The sequence below is a fragment of the Montipora capricornis genome, chromosome 3, assembly GCF_036669925.1.
Source record: "Montipora capricornis isolate CH-2021 chromosome 3, ASM3666992v2, whole genome shotgun sequence".
Classification (NCBI taxonomy): Eukaryota; Metazoa; Cnidaria; class Anthozoa; order Scleractinia; family Acroporidae; genus Montipora; species Montipora capricornis.
The window spans coordinates 8388378-8408377 of record NC_090885.1 but is presented as its reverse complement, the minus strand read 5'-3'; the positions used below and the strand labels follow the sequence as shown (position 1 = coordinate 8408377).

The following is a 20000-nucleotide window of genomic DNA, read 5'->3' as shown; positions in this document are numbered from 1 at the left end:
GGTCTAATCCCGTTGAATCCCCCTGGATTTTTCAGGTGTCAAAAGAGACAATTCCTCAAATTGTCCAGATAAGTGCAAATTATCACTTCGCATCTCGTCTTTTACCTGCACTTCAAAAAATATCGGCATGTGCTAAAACACAGACGGTAGACGATAGACGATAGACGGTAGACGATAGGTCAAATTTATCAAAAGCGGAAAAGATTTGTGTGTTTTATATATATGTTATTTCATGGTATCAAGTGTCTTGTGAAAAGAGGGAGATGACATACAATGAGAGAATTTTTCTGCTTTTATGACAAACAGCAGCTTGAGCCGTTTCTCGTTTCACGTAAATGCGATGTTAAAACTCTCCCCTGTTATCTCAAGACTAAGGCTTTCCTGGTGACCAATTTGGTTACCGTTGAAACCCAATGATCATTGCCACACCGAACCACCAACATTTCAGCTAAAATTGATGTTTAATTCTGTTCTCTAAAATTTGGACATCTTTGCCAAGCATTATTTGAAATTATAGAGCTTTGTGCATAACCAAGGACGGGAACTTTTTAGCCTTCGTGTAGCCGTACCCGCCCCGTAGTTTCTTCAGCGGGAGGGTACGGCTACTCGTAGGTAAGCAACTGTTATATGGGAATAAGTTTCCTCCCTCAGCGCTATAATCCTCCCAAGAATTAACTAGGGCCTTTTAGTATTCTATCGCGGTTTTTTAAATACCGTGCCTTCATTTCACTGCGTTGTTTGAGACACGAAACCGCGAAGACTGGCCTTTTTCCCCATGTCCGCAAATGTCGACCAAAACACTTATAACGATTACGTTGACAAGCCGCCGCTACGTTTGCGTCCCGCTGTTTAGCGTTGTTTTTCATGAAGTTTATCTTGACAGGAAAATTTATCATTATTTCGGTCAATAAGCCTCATTAAATCATTTATCAAATTCTAGCGAAGTCTTGTCAAGGCGCAGAGCGGGTCAATAAAGTGCAATGAATTGGCTTATCATAGCCGTTCAAGTGAAAGGTGTGTACTGCCTAGTATTTCAAATTTGTTACCGGTATATCTATATATATAAATAAATACACCTAGATCCATATATAGATCCATATCTTCATCCAGTTAGCTCGCTTATCGAATACAGAGCCAATTTGAGATTGCATGATGTTTTCAGTTCCTTTTCAGATGCATGGTTTAAAAAACTGTGATGACTGGCGTTTATAGTTAATTAACCGTTGTCGGAAGCTATGATTAGATATATTGCATAACTGGGCTCAATATTACATCCTTGCGTAAACGAATGCTTTTGCCTTAGTTTGAATTCCAGTTCACCCGTACAAAACAACTGGCGTTGAATAGGAAAAAATAACCGGTAATCCGAGGTATAATACAATATACGCTAATAGTTTTCGTCAATTTTTCTTGAGTGTTTTTTCTTTACGTACGCCCCCGCTTTTTGTGGAGCTTCAAATATCAATTTGTCTGGGGGACACACTTGAACTGCATGAAGATCGATGAACTCATAGGGAATTTTCCCGATATTTTTAAAGCCTCACCCATCCGCAATTCTTGAACGTTTTCGTAGAGTTATAAGAATACGAACTGTTATACTCAGTTTCCTACTAGATGCAGTCTGGAGACGTTCAGGTGAGTTCGTGAAGTTTTTGGCAGAAAAACTCTTAAATATGCTATGTTCCCGGTGAAGAGTATTCCCTATTATTGAAAAACTTTGATTACATGAAGAATCAAATAGTTTGTAAGGCAAATATGGAGAAATAATTAACCGCACTACAGAAACCTAATCCTGCAGTGCTGACAAAGATAGAATTACGTTTAGATGTAAGATGAAGGCAAACGGGGAAGTGAGGTCTTTGTGCCAGTGTAAGAAGACCTTGCACTTGCAGCGACGGTAAAAAAAATATTGGGGACTGCATGAGAAATACACATTCCAGTTTTAGTTATTTTCTGAAAATTAAGACTTAGTCAAAAATGAAAATGGTATAAGGATTCCCCCCCCCCCCCCCTCTCCCTCGGGTAATTCAGAGCAGGATTCTTCCGCCGCAGGAGAAAGCAGTGCGCGAAGAAAATATCACTTCAAAATATAACTTATGATCCTAAGTAGTTTGTATTATTCCATCTCGTCCGTGGCGTACATTAGGGGCTCGGTTTTCTTTAGCTGGGTTGTTACCAACGGCTAGAAGACAAGAAAATAAAACCCAGTTCAATGTCGTAGGCTACCGTCGTGAAAATCAGGCCTAAATTTGCTTATTTCGAATTGTTATTTTGCAGAGTATAGGGCTAAGAAAATGTGTTATATTGCGTTTCGCAAGTCCAGCACGATTTTTTTTTTTTCAAAAAAAAAAAAAGAAAAGAAAGAAAGAGTCTGAGTTATTGTTTTGTGGCTTCGCCGTCACTGTAGATACGGCATCGTAATATGAATCTTCTTCCAGGGGGGCCTAGAAAGTGACAATAAATTGTAAGCAGGGTTTTCTTTTAAGGCTATAGATAAAATTGTCTAATAAGCTTTGTTTGTGTTTGTTTTACGATACAGTTGAACTATTCGGCACAAAACTTATCATCAGTAAGGCTAGGACTGCTTTGTGAGGCGTCGACGTGTGTGAGAGTGATCATCATCTTCCACTCAAGTTAGTATTATTATTTAGGAACGGTTCATGATTGTTCTTCATTTATACCTTTGATTTCGAAAGTTGATCTCTATCTCTTCTCAAATAAAACCCATTTAGGAAAAAAAAAAAAGAATTATGGAAGTAACAATGCCTGGGTAGCAACTGTGGAATTTTAAAATCACTCAGGCAAATTCTTCGCCTCGTCGTGTTATCTTTACTGTAAATTGACTGAATTTGGACGCGCTAGGTTTCAAAGTTTGTGTGCATTTTCATTTAATTGCCCACAGAGTTTTATTATGAATGTATACATAGCTTTATATGGGGGAGTGGGGGGGGGGGGGGGGGCTGGCCGATTCAGCAGTCAGGGTGGCTGTTATCTCAATATACATATAGCTATGAACCTGAGAAAATTTCAAAGACATCGAAAATCGAAAAATGGCAGGGAACAACACGTGATTGAGAGAGTCATACAGGTGGCTCACTAGGCCCAGTAAGTGCATTTTCACTGCTATTAAAATATAATTATGCGAAATACTTCCCTTGATTTTCAGTCAAGGAGTAAAGATATGTGATCAAACAATTGAACTGGAAAGTTAAAAAAAGCCCAATCTACTCAATTAAATAATTACTAGTTTTATCGAGGAGAACTTAGCACGATTATTTCAAATATTTTCTTACATATTTTCGTAATCAAGACCTTTCCTTCCTTTTTCTTACTTGGAAAAATAAACTTGAACGCGTCTTTAACTTGATGTATAAAAATGCAGCGCAGGGAGTCAAGTTGACAATGTTTTTCAAAGCATCTCAAGTTCTTCATAAAATTGTTTGCTTTAGAGTTCATGTTTTGACGCTTTATTAGTGCAAGATAATTCCAATACAAATAAACGCTGGGACCTACTCGACGCCAACTTATCACCACCATAAAGAATACAGGGATAATTCTTCATTTTTCTTCCTCTGTATAAAACGTTCACTAATTTTTGTGTTTTGAAACGGCAAGCTGGCTTTAACTTTACGAACTCGTACAGAAACAATGCGACGCATTCACGTAAAGAGCAGATTTGCATGTACTTTCAAGCAGAAGTAATTTTCCTTTGTGTTTTAAATACAATGACTTAATTGTTATCTTAAAGTTTTAGCGGTGTCCAAGGCTGGACCATTGCAAATTCTCAGCTTTGACTGCGATGGGCTTCCCTGCGCGAGATTAGCGGCAGATTTAGTTCGATTCCCTGCAATGATTGCATAAAGGCAGTCGTGTTAAAGAAAAACACAGAACTTTGAAGAAAAACTTAGTGGAATGAAAACAGATACGCAAAGATACAGTTCAGCTGGAAGTTGTGGAAGCTTCTTTCGACAACAGCTGAGATTTTTTTGGAGGTCACAAAAGGGGCGGTAAATGCAGCGCTGTGATTGGTGGAGAGAGTGATGCCGCATGACGTCCCTAGAAGCCTTTCACACAGTATCTGTCCTCAGGCGATTCATTAATTACTGAGTTTGAACGATGCGGTGAACTTGGCGTTCGAGGTGAAAAATATAAACATTGTGAAAGCATCGTTATTTTGTTTTCTAACTCTTTTTTAGCGTCCGCGTGAACGCAAGGACAATGGGATTTCTCGGCTGCAAAGCTTGCTTGGTCGCATTTGTACAGTTAGCCGCCATTTCAGGTAGGAACGAGTATTCATTCAGTGTCCTTGGTTGTTTTCTTACCGTTTGGCATGAGTACAAGCACGTTATGAATGTGTTATTTTTGTCCGACATCAAACGATGATCTTGCTTGTATGTGACTTATTTATTTGTGAGGAGCTTGTGATATTAGTCGCACAGTTTAATTCGTTCCGGTTCGTCTTCAGCTTGGTCGTGTACGTACGTATCTTATTCTAAAACGTGTGCAGTCACTGAGCCGTTGTGTTTACTTTTTGCGTGCGTTCGACATCACGAGCTTCTTGGCATTGAATGACTTCCTAACGAGAATTTTATACGTCTACAGACCGCATACGTAACTCAGAAATCTCTGTTTGATATTTCACAGTGAGATTTGCGAGAAAAAACGGTGTAATAATACTTTTGCTTAGTAGTACGCTGTCATTCACTTAAGTCGCGTACGATGATCGTGAAAGAATTGCATTTCATTTTCTGTATCGAAATAATGGCAATTCATTCGCTGATGTGAAAGAAACTGTTAACTTCTGATCTCTCCGTTTCCCTTTGAAGCGACAGACGTTGAGAGTTCCATTGAGAGTTCATTGGGTTTTTTTTGGCTCAGTAACGCGGTGTTAAGGTTTGCATCTGTCCGGCACAGTTTTTGCCTCTTCCGACCACTGTTTTGCCGTGACATAAGAGGGGAGTTTGGATTTCGCCTAAAATGATAACTTCAAACGGTTGACGCGATCTAACAATGGTGATTTTCCTTCTGGGCAGGCTTCAATATTAAAATCAATTTAGTCTCCCGTTTCTCCCGGTAAAATATTCCCTGATTTATGACTTTATTGTTCAAAATTAATTACACTTTTTTCAGTTACAAGGGTGTGAAAGGAGCGGCATAAAAATCTTTTATATTGTTAATCACTGATGTTCTTCGTTTAAGCAAGGGCGAACCCTAATCCTTCCAAGATTAACAACTAAGAATTATCGCATTTGTAAAGTAATATATCGTGATAATATCTTTGCCTGAGATATTGTATGGGAAATAGCGATTACCATATTTTTTAACAGACTAGTAATAAGAATTGAAACACCGTGTTTGTTGAGATCTTTTTAAAACACCGGAAATTATTTTTCTTGCTTGTCGGCTTCTCTTGATGACTTCGGTTTGAAAATGGTGTTTAATTTAAGGGACAGCTGTATGAAGCCTTAATATTGTGTCCATTAAAATAGTAATTTTTCTATGGTGATAATGTGACCAGTTTCTTTTGTTGTGTACAAATTTAAACATTTCATTTATAAATTTTGCAGTTTATATGAATCCATTTTGTGTTTCAGCCACTCCACATAATGACATACAGAAGTGTGCATTATGACATTATATGAATACATGTACAACTAATTTGCTTCCTCCATCATAACCATACATTTTGGTTTGCCATGTTGGTTTAATTTTGGCCTACTTGTACTTTAGCCTTTGATATCATGTGAATTCTTGCTTATGCCTAATCCTTTTTCATTACATATGTCCTATGGACATGTATTATCAGACTGAGATTTTATTGCCCAGCCTACAACCTGTATGTAATAAATACAGCTAATCTGACCCAAACGTGGCTCAGTCTCAGACATACTAATGGTTATCATCACTATTCCAGCTTAATTTAATATTTAAATACCCATGTAAGTAAATTGTTCAAACAGCTTTATCACTTTCTTGGGTTTAAAATAACTTATCAACTTCAGCAAAACCTGACATTCACTTATTTTTTAATGATTTTCACTGATTTTAACAGCAATTAAAATTGTTGGCTGTTAGAAAAGAAATCCAGGATGCTCAATACTGGCCCATGCATTTCTTTTGGAATTTACAAAGGCTTGATTCATCTCTATCAGTTGCAACCAAAAGAAAATTTTGTTGGTTTCATCCAGAGTACAGATTTATTCTTTACACTGATTGAAATGCCTAATGTTATTTCTGTAAGTAGCTTTCCAAGATTGTGTGTGCGGAGAGCACTATTATATACTAACAATAATTATTACCATCAGTTACTGCATTTAGTTTTGAAGATCTTTAACAATGGTGCCATATGTTATATATTTAACTTTCTTAGAAAGAATTTATTTATAATAATAAATTGGTCTCCAATTGGATGCTACATATATTTAATTTGTCACAATTTAACTTGACAGAGTTAAAAATGATAAGTGTGGATAATAATAATTGTTTTCCTTTTTTGTGCCAGCTAGGAAAATGGCATGTGCTGATAAAAATGGATGATAGAGAGATTAAGAATCACATTTATGGCAAACAGCATTCTGAAAGTTGCAGTTTGCCAATCGTGGAGAAAAACCTGCTTGCAAGCGGCAGATATTGAGCAGCTGCTGTTTGACATAAACGTGATCATTGTTAAATCTAATGTCTAGTGATTTTGAGAGCCAGAAAGAAATTGGTATATAGTTATTGAAATAGTAAATATTATACTGAAAGTATGTAACCAGTAAATGTTTAAAGGTTGGGGAGCTTTAAAAGGAGTAGGTTGTACAGTATGTGCGTAATAATTGATTTTTGCTTGGGACAACATGGTCCCAAGCAAAAATCAATATGAAGTTTTGTTGACAGTCATAGTAATTATAGCTCCTCATTGCCTATCACATGATTTCATTATTCTTACTGTATGTTCTGGATTATGTACATTTTATAATTATATAGACTTGCAAATAACTGTACACTGACAGAGGTTTCATTAGAAGTGGCGAACCAGCGAATTCCGCTGGCTACTCCCTAAGTTATTGCTGCCTACTTTAGCGAGAAGCTTGAATTACACGATTCTCACCCTTTCACTTTGATCCATTTTAATGTATTTTAATTCAATAAAACATCTAGAATATCAATAAACCTTTTGCTGTATGTTCTGCACTTTTTTGGACATTGGTTATTTTTATGAATTCCTAGTTATTTGCACTCGCCGTTGCCACTTTGCAGTCTGCCATGTTAAATAAATGGAGGAGAAAGACTGATGCCAAATGTTGCAACCAATATATTTTTAGAGCCACGTCAGGATATGGTGAAAAATTGAGGGGATTGCTTCAAGGAAGCACATTTGTAATGTTCACAAACAGGAAGTTTAGTAACCGGATATTGTGAATTCATGGTTATCCTGTGAGGGATGTTGGGATTAGGTTTCCTTCACGTTATGTCCATGTGCTCGATGTTTTGAAGGTGCATTAAAATCGTTTGTTATTGTAAGCATTTAGAGTCTTTGTCTAAGGGACACTACCACATTCACTACGTCCTTCTGGATTTCCACGTGTTGTTTATTACTTTGTAGGTAGTATTATGATGGTGTGGAATTAAAAAATTCATTAAGAATTAATGAACCTAACAGCCTATCATTTGAAACATCAATAAAATGTCATGCGTATAAGTTATAAACCTGATAAAACACGATTTCCTTATTAGACTCCTTATATATAAAGAGTAGTTATGAGGCCCACCTTATTTTTCTTGTGTGCTAATATCTTCCCCTCACATTTTAAACTTTTGTCCGGACCCCTGAGGGACATGCTGTTTGTGAGATGTTTTTGAAGCTGTTTAAAACCCTCACAGCACGTGTTTTATCGGGCTGATAAAACACTAAACACTTAATGACTGGTCCGGAAGGAAACAGTTCATTTTGTTTCCTGACAATCTCAATGTTTTCCTGAGGCACAGTGGAGGGAAATATTGAAATTTGAAGGAAAGAAAATGAAATGTTTCCCGAGGGACCATTCATCAAGTGATTTGTTAAAACAATGAAAAATGTGAAATGTGCAATGGCAACAACAATGGTGGTCGTCGGTCAACATTTCCAGGTTACAACAGTGCCTCTGACATCATAGATTTCACACTGTTGCCCGCTCGGAGACTTTTGGTGGGAAACAGTTTTATTGTTAAATGTCATGTGACCTCGAAGTAACCAATGAGAGTGCACACTGTTGGGGGAAAAAATTCAGCTACATAACAATGCTACTTGTTTTTTAAACAGTATGTAAATCTTTTCTGTATATGGAAAAACAATTGGGCTGTAGTTTATATTATTACCAGCATTTTGTAATCATTTGCAGGATCTTTAGCTTCACGTGCACCGCATTTCATTCAAGAGCCATCAGACACTTATGTCAGGAAAGGCAAATCTGCTATTATAAAGTGTGAAGTTGAGGGTAATCCAAAGCCCTCCATAACGTGGAAAAGAAATGGAATCCAAGTGACTTTGGACAGTCGAAGAATGATAAAACAAGATGGTTCCCTATATTTTATGGAGATAATACATAATAAAACTGATAAGCCAGATGAAGGCATTTATCATTGTGAGGCAGAATCTTCCTTTGAATCCAGGGATTATCAGGTTATCAGCAGGAGTGCGCGTGTCATCATTGCTGGTAAGTTTAACTTCAGTTTGCAAATAAGTTTAATTTAAGTAAGAAGGCATGGTATTAATAATATAGTTTTTGTTGTCGCTGTATACTCACCTAACCTTGGATCTGTTTTTACAAAATTGTTCTTACAGTGATTGCTTTCCCTTTTTAAGATATTAGTAGTAATTCCAGGGGGCCAGTCCCTTCTTTTCCATTATAATCTATCTTTGAGTGTCAAATATGTCGTGACAAGAAAGGAAAAGAAAAAAGAAGTGCAAGTACCTGTTTGTATAAACCTTGTTGTTGTGGTCATGTTTACAGATTTATAATATTGTTCTTGTGTATATACATTTAGGAAGGAATTTTAGAGGTGGCTTGGCCACTGGTGTTGTGAAAGGGTCAGAGCAAACAGCATTACCATTTGCGTGGAGATCTGTCTGAACTTTGCATAAACTCCATCTTGAAATCTCTGAGTACTTTGTAAGACAACCTTCACTTATAAATGTTTTCCCAGGGTTACAGAACACTGTAACTCTTCATTTGCAAATAGACCCTTTACATTTCGCTTGTGGAGTAGGCAATTCACCTTTTTCAATCGGCGGCCATTTTGGAGTCCGTGGGGAATAAAGTCTATCCTTCTAATAAGACCTTCCCTTGAAATTGAGACACCTTCATTAAGTTAAGCTATGTAGTTAAGCTCCCACCAGTGTCCTGGCTTTTAGCTTTGTGTTAGACCATGGGAACTACTGTAGTAATCGGTTCAATGGTGCAACGCCAATGAAGGAGTTTTTTGAGTATGCCAAAGTCACTGTTGATAAAATTCTATTCATCTCTATTTTTTTACTTCTCTTTATTTTTTTTAGGTCTTTCATCTAAAGTATCTGTAATTCCACCATTATTAAAAGTTACACATGATGATACAGCAAGACTTTTTTGTGATGTTAAGCATTCGAATCCCAAAGCTATAATTTTTTGGAGAAAGCGAGGATCCAATGCCTCCATCACTACTGGGGAACACTTTACTTTGATTCCTGATGGGGCACTTCAGATCAGGAACATCAGATTTGAGGATCAGGGGGACTATGAATGCACTGCTACTAATGACATCACTGGAAAGACTCACATCAGCACAAATGCAGGATCTGTTAAAGTTATGCCAGGTCTGTATAGGAAATAATGACTGACAGTGAATCACCATCATCATGGTAAATTAACTTTATTAACAATTTGTCTTGACTACTGTACAAGTAACCTGTTCTTTGTCCTGAGAAAGTTCAACATTAATTTTATCGTGCCGCTGCAATATTTCTCAATTATCAATGTGGTATGAGAGCCTAGAGATCACTTTCCAGGTCAGGCAAATGTTTGTAAGGCTTGCATACGTTTAAACATTTAGTAGTATCTCTGATAAATGCTTATCCTCTTAACTTTAAAGATATTGAACGCAAGCCTATCTTATCTTGATTGTATTATTAATGATTGATATACATGTAAAACCATTAGTGAAGTTAATTTTCCCCCCAATTCTTTATTGTACCGTGTAGCTAGGCATTGTTTAATGCATTGATATTCTTTGTACAGAAAATGCTTTTCCTCGTGATCCATATTTTGATACCAGACCCAAACACACAGTGGCCATAGCCAAAAGCAAGGTTGTACTGGAATGTCTGGCAAATGGTTATCCCAATCCCAGGTTCACCTGGCTTAAAGATGGTTTACAAATTTCCCTTGGAAGTCAGGGGTATTCCATGTTAGGTCAGGGAAACCTGATGATACAGTCTGTATCAGTGTCGCATGCAGGAACCTACACTTGTCGTGTATCAAGTAGGACCAGATCAATTGATGCTACTGCAAAGTTGGATGTACATTGTAAGTGACTTTAGCAATGATTACATAACAGTAATAAGTATTGTCAGTAGCAATTAGTCATTGTTTTTGCGTTGTGGCATGGCACAACTCTGCTCAGAATATGCTTGACCCGAGGGCCAGTACTGTAGCTTTCATTTGAATCCCTTTGTTCTGTCCTTAAGTGATTTTTAAAAATGCACACTGTACTACCTTCCCTTAGAAACACCTTAGAAATGCAAAACTTTCATTTGACTGGAACTAACCTATTTGTCCAGCAAACTCTTGTGTCTACATTTAGTATTTCTGGTACAGTGATGAGGTGTATCTTGATTTTGATAAAGGTCACTATGAAGCATACACTGCAGGGCTTCAAATTGCGACCAATACAGTCGCATTAGAGACTCAAATATCTGGAGAAGTCGTAAATTTGCGACTTGTTTTCACCTTCGCTCTTTCGACACATAAGGGTTAGAAGTTGCCACTTTGTAGTGTAATTTAGCTGCGATGTTATGTGCACAACTCCATTCCTTCGATCACTCGCCATTTTCAGCGGTTTCTTTACTCACAAGTATGGTAGGCTCATATTTTGTTTTGCTAAATTGCTGACAACACAATACAGCGTGATGATTTTGGGACTAAAATTTGCGCAATTGCAACGAAATTTTCATATCTTGTCTCAAAATCACTTTGTGAGATCAAATTGAGCATCTTGTCTCATTACTGGCAATCCCAAACATAACATTCGCTTATGTACAGGGCTTGACATTGCGACTGATACAGTCCCATTTGTGGCTACAGTTTTTCCCTTTGCGACTAAAATATCTGTAGGAGTTGCAAATTTGCGACTTGTTTTCACCTTCACTCTTTCGAAACAAAAGGGTTAGCAGTTGCCACTTTGCTGCTGATTTTGCAAAAATAAATAAGGAATTATTTTGTTTCTCCCTGTGGATTTTCTTTCAATCTGAAGATAGCGTAACTTAGATGCAATGTTTTGTTCACAACTCCGTTCCTTTGATCATTCGCCATTTTTAGCGGTTTCTTTACACACAAGTATTTCGGGCTCATTGTTTTGCTGAACCGCTGACACAATGCAGCGCGACGATTTTGTGACTATGACATACAAACCAGAAAGTGTCTGCCAACTCCACTCCTCAGCTAAACAAAAACAGTTATGGCAAGCTCTTGGAGCGGCAGGTACAAAACACAGGTCACAGGTCATTGTTTTACCAATACAGTAGGTTTCCTAAACATTCATAAAAGCTAACCTTAGGCCTAAAAACTTTTGTTTAGGCCTAATTAGGCCTAAGGTTAGTGTTTATGAATGTTTAGGATACTTTCTGCATTGATAAAACAATGACCTGTGACCTGTGTTTTGTACCTGCTGGATCTTGGAGAGCAATGCTTGCTATAGATAAATTTAAGTCACATACAGCTCCTTTAGGAGCCACAGCTATTTTAAAAGGCAATGATTATCAACAACACTGTTGTTGTTAGATAAATGTGCATACCATAAGGTCAATTAGAATTTGATTTCCAAGTTGTTCCGAAGATAAGCCGCACCCCCAATTTACCCTTAGTTTTTAAAGCAAAAAGGTGCGGCTTATTCACAGGCTTTAATGGTAATCTGTCTTAATTTACTGTACATTAATTTAATGGAAAAAGTAGCCGACTTTGTGAGTCAAGTAGCCAACTCTCCCTTCTTGTTGGCTGTCGATACTTATTTGCAACCATTGCTTATCAGTGAAAGTTTTTGAACATCCTGCTTTCATTTTTAGATGGCCCAGTTTTTACAAAGAAACCAAGGGATGTGCATGCTTATGCTGCGAGCAGTGTGCGATTTGAGTGTGAGGCTGAAGGAATTCCAAAACCCAACATTTCGTGGAGTTTAAATGGCGTAAAGCTAACCAATTCAGGTTACATTAATGTTGGAGATGGTTTCTTGCAAGTTCAAGATCTGGTAACATTAGATACAGGAGTGTATCAGTGCTTTGCCAAGGGTCACTCAGGGGAATTTCAAGCATCCGCACAGCTCTTTGTCTATCGAGCAGGTAAAGACCAGGTCATTGGGATTGATCACAGAAGTGCCTGGATGCTTATAATTTTCAAATTTTCTTGAGGTCAACAGAATGATTTTAACCACTTCCGATAATTTTTTAAACGCAATAAATTTTTTATTTGTGCTTCCAAGGGTTTTGAATGAGAATGTATGTGGCTAAATTTTTAGTGTAGGGAAAAAAGGACCAAGTGCATTTAGACACGTGCATTTGAGAGGGGTTCAGGGGCCTTTTTAAAATGCATTTCCTGCATTTTGGAGCAGGATTCTTTTGCTTTTTCGTGAACAAAGCTAGGAAGATCCAAGGGTTGTGTTATTCAGCAGATATTTCTTATGACTATTATTCATAAAATATTGCCATAAAATTCTCAATCAAAAAAGGTGCAAATGGAAGTAAAATAGCTCGCTCTTATTGAAAATCCTGGCTTCCTGTGAAACATTCCACAGTGTTTATGAACAAGGGTTTGGAGACAAGGCCTACAGGTTGTAGTCCTTATCCAAGAAGACTGGAAAGTGCCTGGTATACGGTATTCTGTTCACAAGAAATAAGCACCTGTCCGTCAATGGGAGCCAATCAGATATTATCCAAAATGTATGAAGCTGATTTTGATATGGGTCGCTCCGCAAAATTGGTTACAAGTCCTAAAGGTCAAATGAGTAACCAGTGAGTAAAGTTGTGTTCAAGCCATGGTTAGGATAAGTGTACTTTTTTTTCTGGTAAGGCCAGTTTTGCCAAACATACACCTGAAAGTTGGCCAAAAAGCAAATATTTTGTGACAGTCAAGTCAATACTTTCTCTTACAGGAGAGCCCCTCCCGGTGACTACACCATCTCCAACTACTCCGACAAAGCCAACATCAAGAACCAGTACAACATCGCAAACAACGTCAAAACCTGTCCCAGAGAGACCTGAGAACGTGGATGCACGTGCACTTTCAGATACAGAAATAAAGTTGACTTGGTCACCACCCCTGGTTCCAAATGGAAAGATCCTGGAATATGTCTGCATTTATGTTCAAGTTTCCCCTGGTGGTAAGTTAGCATAATACATTTTGCTTTGGTTTTGGTTCAAAAGTGATTTTAAGGTGGCGGGTATCTGTCTGGCGAAGTTTTTTTCTTGTTTTTTTCCCCCTAACAGGTCCTTAAGGAAGGTAGCGATGTAGGCACCTTCCTTAAGGAAGGTGCCTACTATTGTTATTGCAGATACATTCTGCGCATCTCAAGATACTTGGATTTCCTATGGATGGTCCTTATTCATTCAGGGATATTTTTGTGTGGTTCAAAACTATGCAGAGAAAGCAGAACTAAACAAGTGATCTTGGTATCCAAAGAGAAAATTGGGGGTAACCACACATTTTTCAGAGATAATTAAGCTTTAATTTGGAAAAGAACTCCTTACATTGCTTTGTATTTTAAAGCTTTTTACAAAAATTGTTGATTAACTATCTTTGAAAAATGCATGGTTACCCCCAGTTTTCTTTTTGGATTTCAACAACACTGTCTTGTTAAGATCTGCTTTCCCTGCATATTCAGTAAACAACGCAAAAATACCTTTGAATTAGTTGGCAACGTCCTAAAAAATGTGCAAATAAGCTTGGTCAACAAAGTAGAGAAAATTTTATTGCAAAATTTGAGAGAGAATTTGCCCAGGAATGCAGGTTGTAGAGTACTGACAACATACATGCAAGCACAACTTGCTGTGGTAGTCTGTCAGAACTTCGTCTGGGTTACCATAGTTTTTCAGCATTTTTTCAGTTAACATTTCTCTTTGTACTCTCAAATTGTTCTCAACTCTGGGTGCATCTTATAGTTGAGTACTTTTGCACAACAAATACAATTTTGCCAAATTGACCTACAGTATGATTGACAAATCATTTTGGCCATTAACTTTTTTAACTTGGTGGTTCTTCAAAGAATAGGGGTGGCTCTGAAAAAAAACATTTTATTGATCTGCTACTCTTCAGTTCAATGAACATGGTGGAACAGTAAAAGCTTTACTAGAAATGTACAACAGACAACTAAACAACGTGGTGGGCATATTTAAACCATTAAAAGGTTCCTTGGGTGCTACAACAGAAGGGTTACACATGCCATTACTTGTTATGACATTCACTTTCCGTGTGGAACTTGCTGCTAAATGAATGTCTAAAGAAATTCATGATAATGATAAAATATTATTGAACCTTAATTTGCAAAGTCCATACTATATTAAAGATGATTTACATGTACATGGTTGTTCCATGAGTGGGGAGAAGAATTACGATCAAAAGCAGTCCAACTTTGCTGTTATTACAGGGCACGTGTGCGGAGCACCATGAGTAAGAAAATATGGTAACCCATCTGTGTGAGAAAATTTGGTTTGGGTCTCCATACGACCATCCACCCCTCTATGTATGCCAATGTGGCCAGTATCACATGACCATGTCGCGGGCTCAAGTTTAGAGCTCATCGAGGCGGCCATACTCCAGCTAATTTACAGCGTACATCTTTTATATTGGACATCCATGTTAGGATCAATTGACACCTGTCAAAACAAGGTATCCACTGACCAGTATCACTTGACCATATCACAGGCTCAAGTTTGGAGCTCATTGATCATGCGGTCAGCTGTTTTTTCTTTGACCAGGTACTGGGTTTCTATTGGATTGCAGGCTCGAGCCAGGTTAACCTATTGTAAGAATAAACTTAATAAATGGGAGCTCCGCTTTTGGGCTTGGCAAAATCTATATATATCAGGCTTCTGATTATTCAAGGTAGTGATAATCAGGTGCCTTTTTGGAAGGAGGATGCAGCTTTAATTTATTTATAAGGCTTCATTGCTTTGGTTGTGTATTTTTTGTATCCGTTGTTCCCTGAAGCAATGGAGGGGCCAATGTAATAGCTGCATCCTGATTTAAAGGCATACATGTAAACATAATCATCAGCCGAATATGCAATATTAGTCACCATAAATAAGTTTTGATTGAGTTTTGTTGTTTCTTAGATGCTCCAGCTGTAAACACAGTAAACATATCTGGAGACACCTTTGTAAAACTGTTCTCTAATCTTGAGCCTGATACAGAGTATCAGTTTAGTGTATTTGCCAAAAACCAGCGCGGGGCAGGAATTATTTCAGAGCAAGTAATAGCCAGAACATACTCAAGCTCTAAGGTTCCTGGAAAACCTCGTGATTTAGTTGCCGAGGCAGAAACAGAATCATCAATAAGGGTCACATGGGCAGTACCTGACACTGGGTAAGTATATTGAGCTTCCAAGGTACATACATCCACATGTATTTCTTGGCCTCTTTAAACTTTAATGGCGTAATAATATTATTGTTAAGAATAATAAATTATTATCCTTGGATAACACTTACAGTGTGACGCACCTTACCGTGGCCACCTAACAAAGTGTTTTACAAATTGTCTGCCAATCAGGATGTGTGAATTTGATTGACTATCATGCCTCCTTGCAAAGTGTGCACAGTAGTAAGTTGAACACCGTTGCATGGGTTGTTGAGTTGACGTATTTACACATAGTTACATTGTCAAATGTGAAATTTTGTTGGGTGGCCACGGTAAGGTGCGTTGCACTGTAAACACGAAGACACATTATAAAAGGATTGTTACCTAATTAGGCACATGTGGATGATTTATCTACCAACTGTGCATGCATACAAAGCTCTGTTATAATCAGTTTTGTGCGATAATAAAGCCCTTAATTAAGGGGAATCTTTCCATAATATGTTATTTAACAGTTATTCACTGATAGTCACCAAGTCTGAGGTGAAGAGTTGTTTTAGTATCCACTGGCTGTGAGTGTAAAGGTAGCCGCCTGTTCAGGCTATGAAATTTTCTTTATTAAAAAGATATTCAAAACTCGTGTCGAAAGGATGACATTTAGAGAAAAACAATTATTCATTATTTGTTACTTGGTTCGTGACAAAAGTTTGGATGTTGCGCTTTTCCAAGTTTGCTAGTTGCGTAGGTTTCAGAACGGCGGTCGTTTCTCTCCTTCTAATGCATCTGTGTTCGCAGGCTAACAACAACCACGCTCTGAAAATGCATTGTGCGTGAAGCCAGTGACACACTAGGTGATTTTGTCTGCCGATTCCAGCAAAAATTGCTGGCAAATTTCTTTGCTCTTCGTTTATGGGCGCACCTGGTGATTTTATACACTGATTGCAGCAACTTTCCACTCCACTTTTGTACCCAGGGGTCTTGTCTTTCATCTGTCCACACTTCCATTTTTCAGTAGTTTCATTCAGTTTTAAAGTGGAAGGGACCTTGTGATAACGTAAGCGGGCACCCCTATAATTATATAGCTAGTCTGGCTTTTGATCCTGAGACCTGGAGCCTTTGCGCAAAGGCGGTCACTGTACTTAGCATGGTGCTAGTACCCGGGTGCCGGGTTCTAATAGAAAGTTCTCCTGATTTTTATGTAGTGATGTGATAAAATCATAAGGTCTTATTGGTTGAATCGTTCAGTATTTCACTGCAACGGGTGTAAAAAAACGCAGCACACTAGGGCACAGTAGGCGATTTTAGCCAATTGCAGCGATCGCCTAGTATACATGATCATGTGTCGCTGGCTTTTAAGACAAGCGGCGAAGTGTCGATTTGTCATCTCATCCAACACACATTGTACTGTATGTGATACTTTTCATTTTAAAGCAGCTCTTCTCATTGAACAAAATTGTGTATTTTGTGTTGAACATAATTATGTTAAAACGAGAAAAATCAATCTACGGATATTAAATGGTTTCAGCTAGAAATTCGCCTCCCCAAATGCAGGAAATTGCACCTCCAGAAATCTAAAATTTCAAACTTTTCCACAGAGAGGATTCCCCTGGACCCCTCTGCCCTATGGACCTTGTACTCATTCCATCAGGCTGAGTTATCATCTGCCTGTTTTTGCAATTTTGCTGTCTGTTTAAAAAATCCACTGAGAACCCCAAAGATGTCAACCTGCAATAACTATAACCAGGAGAGTTTTGAAGTCTCATCTTACTTCAAGATCAGCCCTCTTCTTTTAGAAATAATTCAATCAATCTATGAGATTTGTACGCAATCCTTGAGGGAAATTCATTTAATGCGAATTTGTGACGTTGCTACTTCTGTCACTCTTTGCAGGCCAAACTCAGTTTCCAGATATGTTATCACTTATAAAGATACAAGCAGTAATGCAAGAGAAATGGAAGATGTCACTAAACAGCAAACCAGGGTTCTACGTGATCTCAAAACTTATACTAAATATACCATTACTGTCTTTGCTGAGAACAAGGCTGGCTTGAGAGGAGCTACTGCAGTGACAGAGGCAACAACAAAGGGTGGAGGTGATTTTCACTTTTGTATTTCCTTATTTGCAAAAGGCACAAGACACAGGGTAAAAGGCAGAGGACTTGATGATAACCCCACTCCATTTTTGCTTGTTTGTGTTTTTTAATTACATATTAGTGATCCAGGAAGAAAATGTCTTACTGACTTTTAAAGTGTGAATTTTGATCAAATATTATTATTATGATCAATATTTTATTTTTTTCCGAACTAAGTGCACAAAAACATTGAAGGGATGTCAGTTTACCTTAACAGCATCCACTGAATTACGTCAATGGCTTTTAAAGGTGTGAAATAAATTTCCCCACCTTTGTGTCACATTACCCCCAGTTATTGCTTTTTTCTTCATGAAACTTTTCCTAAGTGATCAAGGACTTGAGTTCCTTTTATTGCTTGAATTTTTTTTTCAAATCTGCCTGTCTGTGAAAGGTCAAGGGTTTGAAATGGCTGGCAAATGGGTAAAAGAAATATAATTCTTTATGCAGTCATTTTACTTGCAATATTTCGCAAAGTGTAATTTAACAGAGTTAACAAGAGGATGCCTAGGGTTTATGTGCCAGCTGTGGTCAGCAGCATTGTGAGGGTGATGTGATTTTCCCTGCTGGTGTGCTGTTGGCTGTAACAGTAGCAATGTAGTTGTATAGCGGAAAAAGCGTGTTTGATGGGCGTTTTTGGCATTTGTTTCAACTTCCCTCCTCCACCCTTTTTCATCGTTTTTATCAGTGTGACGGGTATCTCTCTCCCGTGCTGCGTAGGGGGGCTCATGGCTGGGTTTGCCAGGATTTCACAGCCATCTGAGCAGTCTCCATCTCATAACTGGTTGCCAATAGTGGAAACTCCTGGATGTCTCCGGCAACTAAACAGAGTTGTTAATTGTCACATATCCTGCCTTATTTCACTCTCAGTTCCAATGGTTGCTCCCAGAGATTTTGCTCTGAAACCTGACAGTTCTGGTACAGGGCTTATTGCAACATGGAGTGCTCCTGATCCATCGAGAGTTAATGGACGAATCACATTCTATGTTATCCAGTACAGAAAAGTAGGAAATAGAGAAGTGAAAACAACAAGTGGAATAGAGGTTAGCATTCAAGTCATCATCTTTTAGAATAGAGATTTAAGAGCATAAAAGGCATGGCTTCAAGAGTTTACATAGAGCAGTGTGCATTGCAATCACAGGGTTACAGGTTCAATTCCCACTTAGGCATGGATTTTTCCAGGCTTCTTTGTAACTGCTTAATAATCTTTATAATAGACTTTCTCTAACTGTTCAAGTAGGTGGCAAAATTAAAATGAAAAGGAGAAAAGTTGTTGCCCTTAATTGAGGTGGGTATGACACACCATGTAGTTAGGGAAAATTGCCATCCTAGGCCTTTAATGACAGTCCTGATGATCAACAAATTCAAGTGGAATCACATTTTGTTTGATTATAGGCTGACCAGTTTGCATTCACCATCATTGACCTCATGCCAGGCGTTACTTATGAAGCTAAAATAGCAGCTGGCTCTGATTCAGGGCTGGGACTGTATACACGTGATTGGGTTCAAGCGACCACTGTTGCTACAAGATGCAAAGGTAAATTTAAACAATTCATGTGGATCAACTGTGAAAATTGAAAATGCTGTTTATAATGGTAAAAATGGTAGACTTTTTGGTTCAACAAACAGTACACAATCCAAGGCTGCTGCCTAAGAGAATTTTCCGGGAGCGCTTCGGGCTTCCAACATTAAAAGTTAGTAGCCCGCATAGTTTTTTCAAGAGCCCAGACTTAATTACTTCCAGCTGGGATCAAATTTACAATAAAGTGAGGATCAATCAAGTAGGGTGCCTGTTCAGGCTACTTGTTCAGAAATTTGGTCGCCCATGCTCACAAATGAGGCGACCGGGCGACCGTTAGGCAGCAGCCTTGCAATCCAATGTTTGGCCAGAACAGTCAAATGCCTGGTCTGGCCGGTCAGTTCTGCCAAATGGAAACCTCAAAATTGTGCAATCAAGCATCATTCAAATCAAAGAGAATTATTCATTGTTCATTAAATTACTGAATTAAATTACTGTTCTCTACTGTAGTGTTTTTTTTTGACAGTGGTCTCAATTTTACAAATGACTGTTGGCTGGCACTTTGCGTACTAAATG

General features: G+C 38.1%; 1 protein-coding gene across 2 annotated transcripts in view; it reads left to right on the top strand.

The window, feature by feature from the left end:
• Window positions 1–3770: 3770 nt before the first annotated feature.
• The window catches only part of LOC138042044 (neogenin-like), a 38208-nt gene continuing 21978 nt past the window's right edge, over window positions 3771–20000 (top strand). For both annotated transcript variants that reach the window (XM_068887779.1, XM_068887778.1), the window contains exons 1-10: window positions 3771–4279; window positions 8364–8678; window positions 9518–9814; window positions 10236–10523; window positions 12278–12550; window positions 13360–13587; window positions 15539–15788; window positions 17667–17869; window positions 18776–18948; window positions 19301–19442. In XM_068887779.1, coding sequence (XP_068743880.1) covers window positions 4219–4279; window positions 8364–8678; window positions 9518–9814; window positions 10236–10523; window positions 12278–12550; window positions 13360–13587; window positions 15539–15788; window positions 17667–17869; window positions 18776–18948; window positions 19301–19442 — 2230 coding nt within the window. In that variant the 5' untranslated portion in view covers window positions 3771–4218. The remainder of the gene's footprint in view (window positions 4280–8363; window positions 8679–9517; window positions 9815–10235; window positions 10524–12277; window positions 12551–13359; window positions 13588–15538; window positions 15789–17666; window positions 17870–18775; window positions 18949–19300; window positions 19443–20000) is intronic.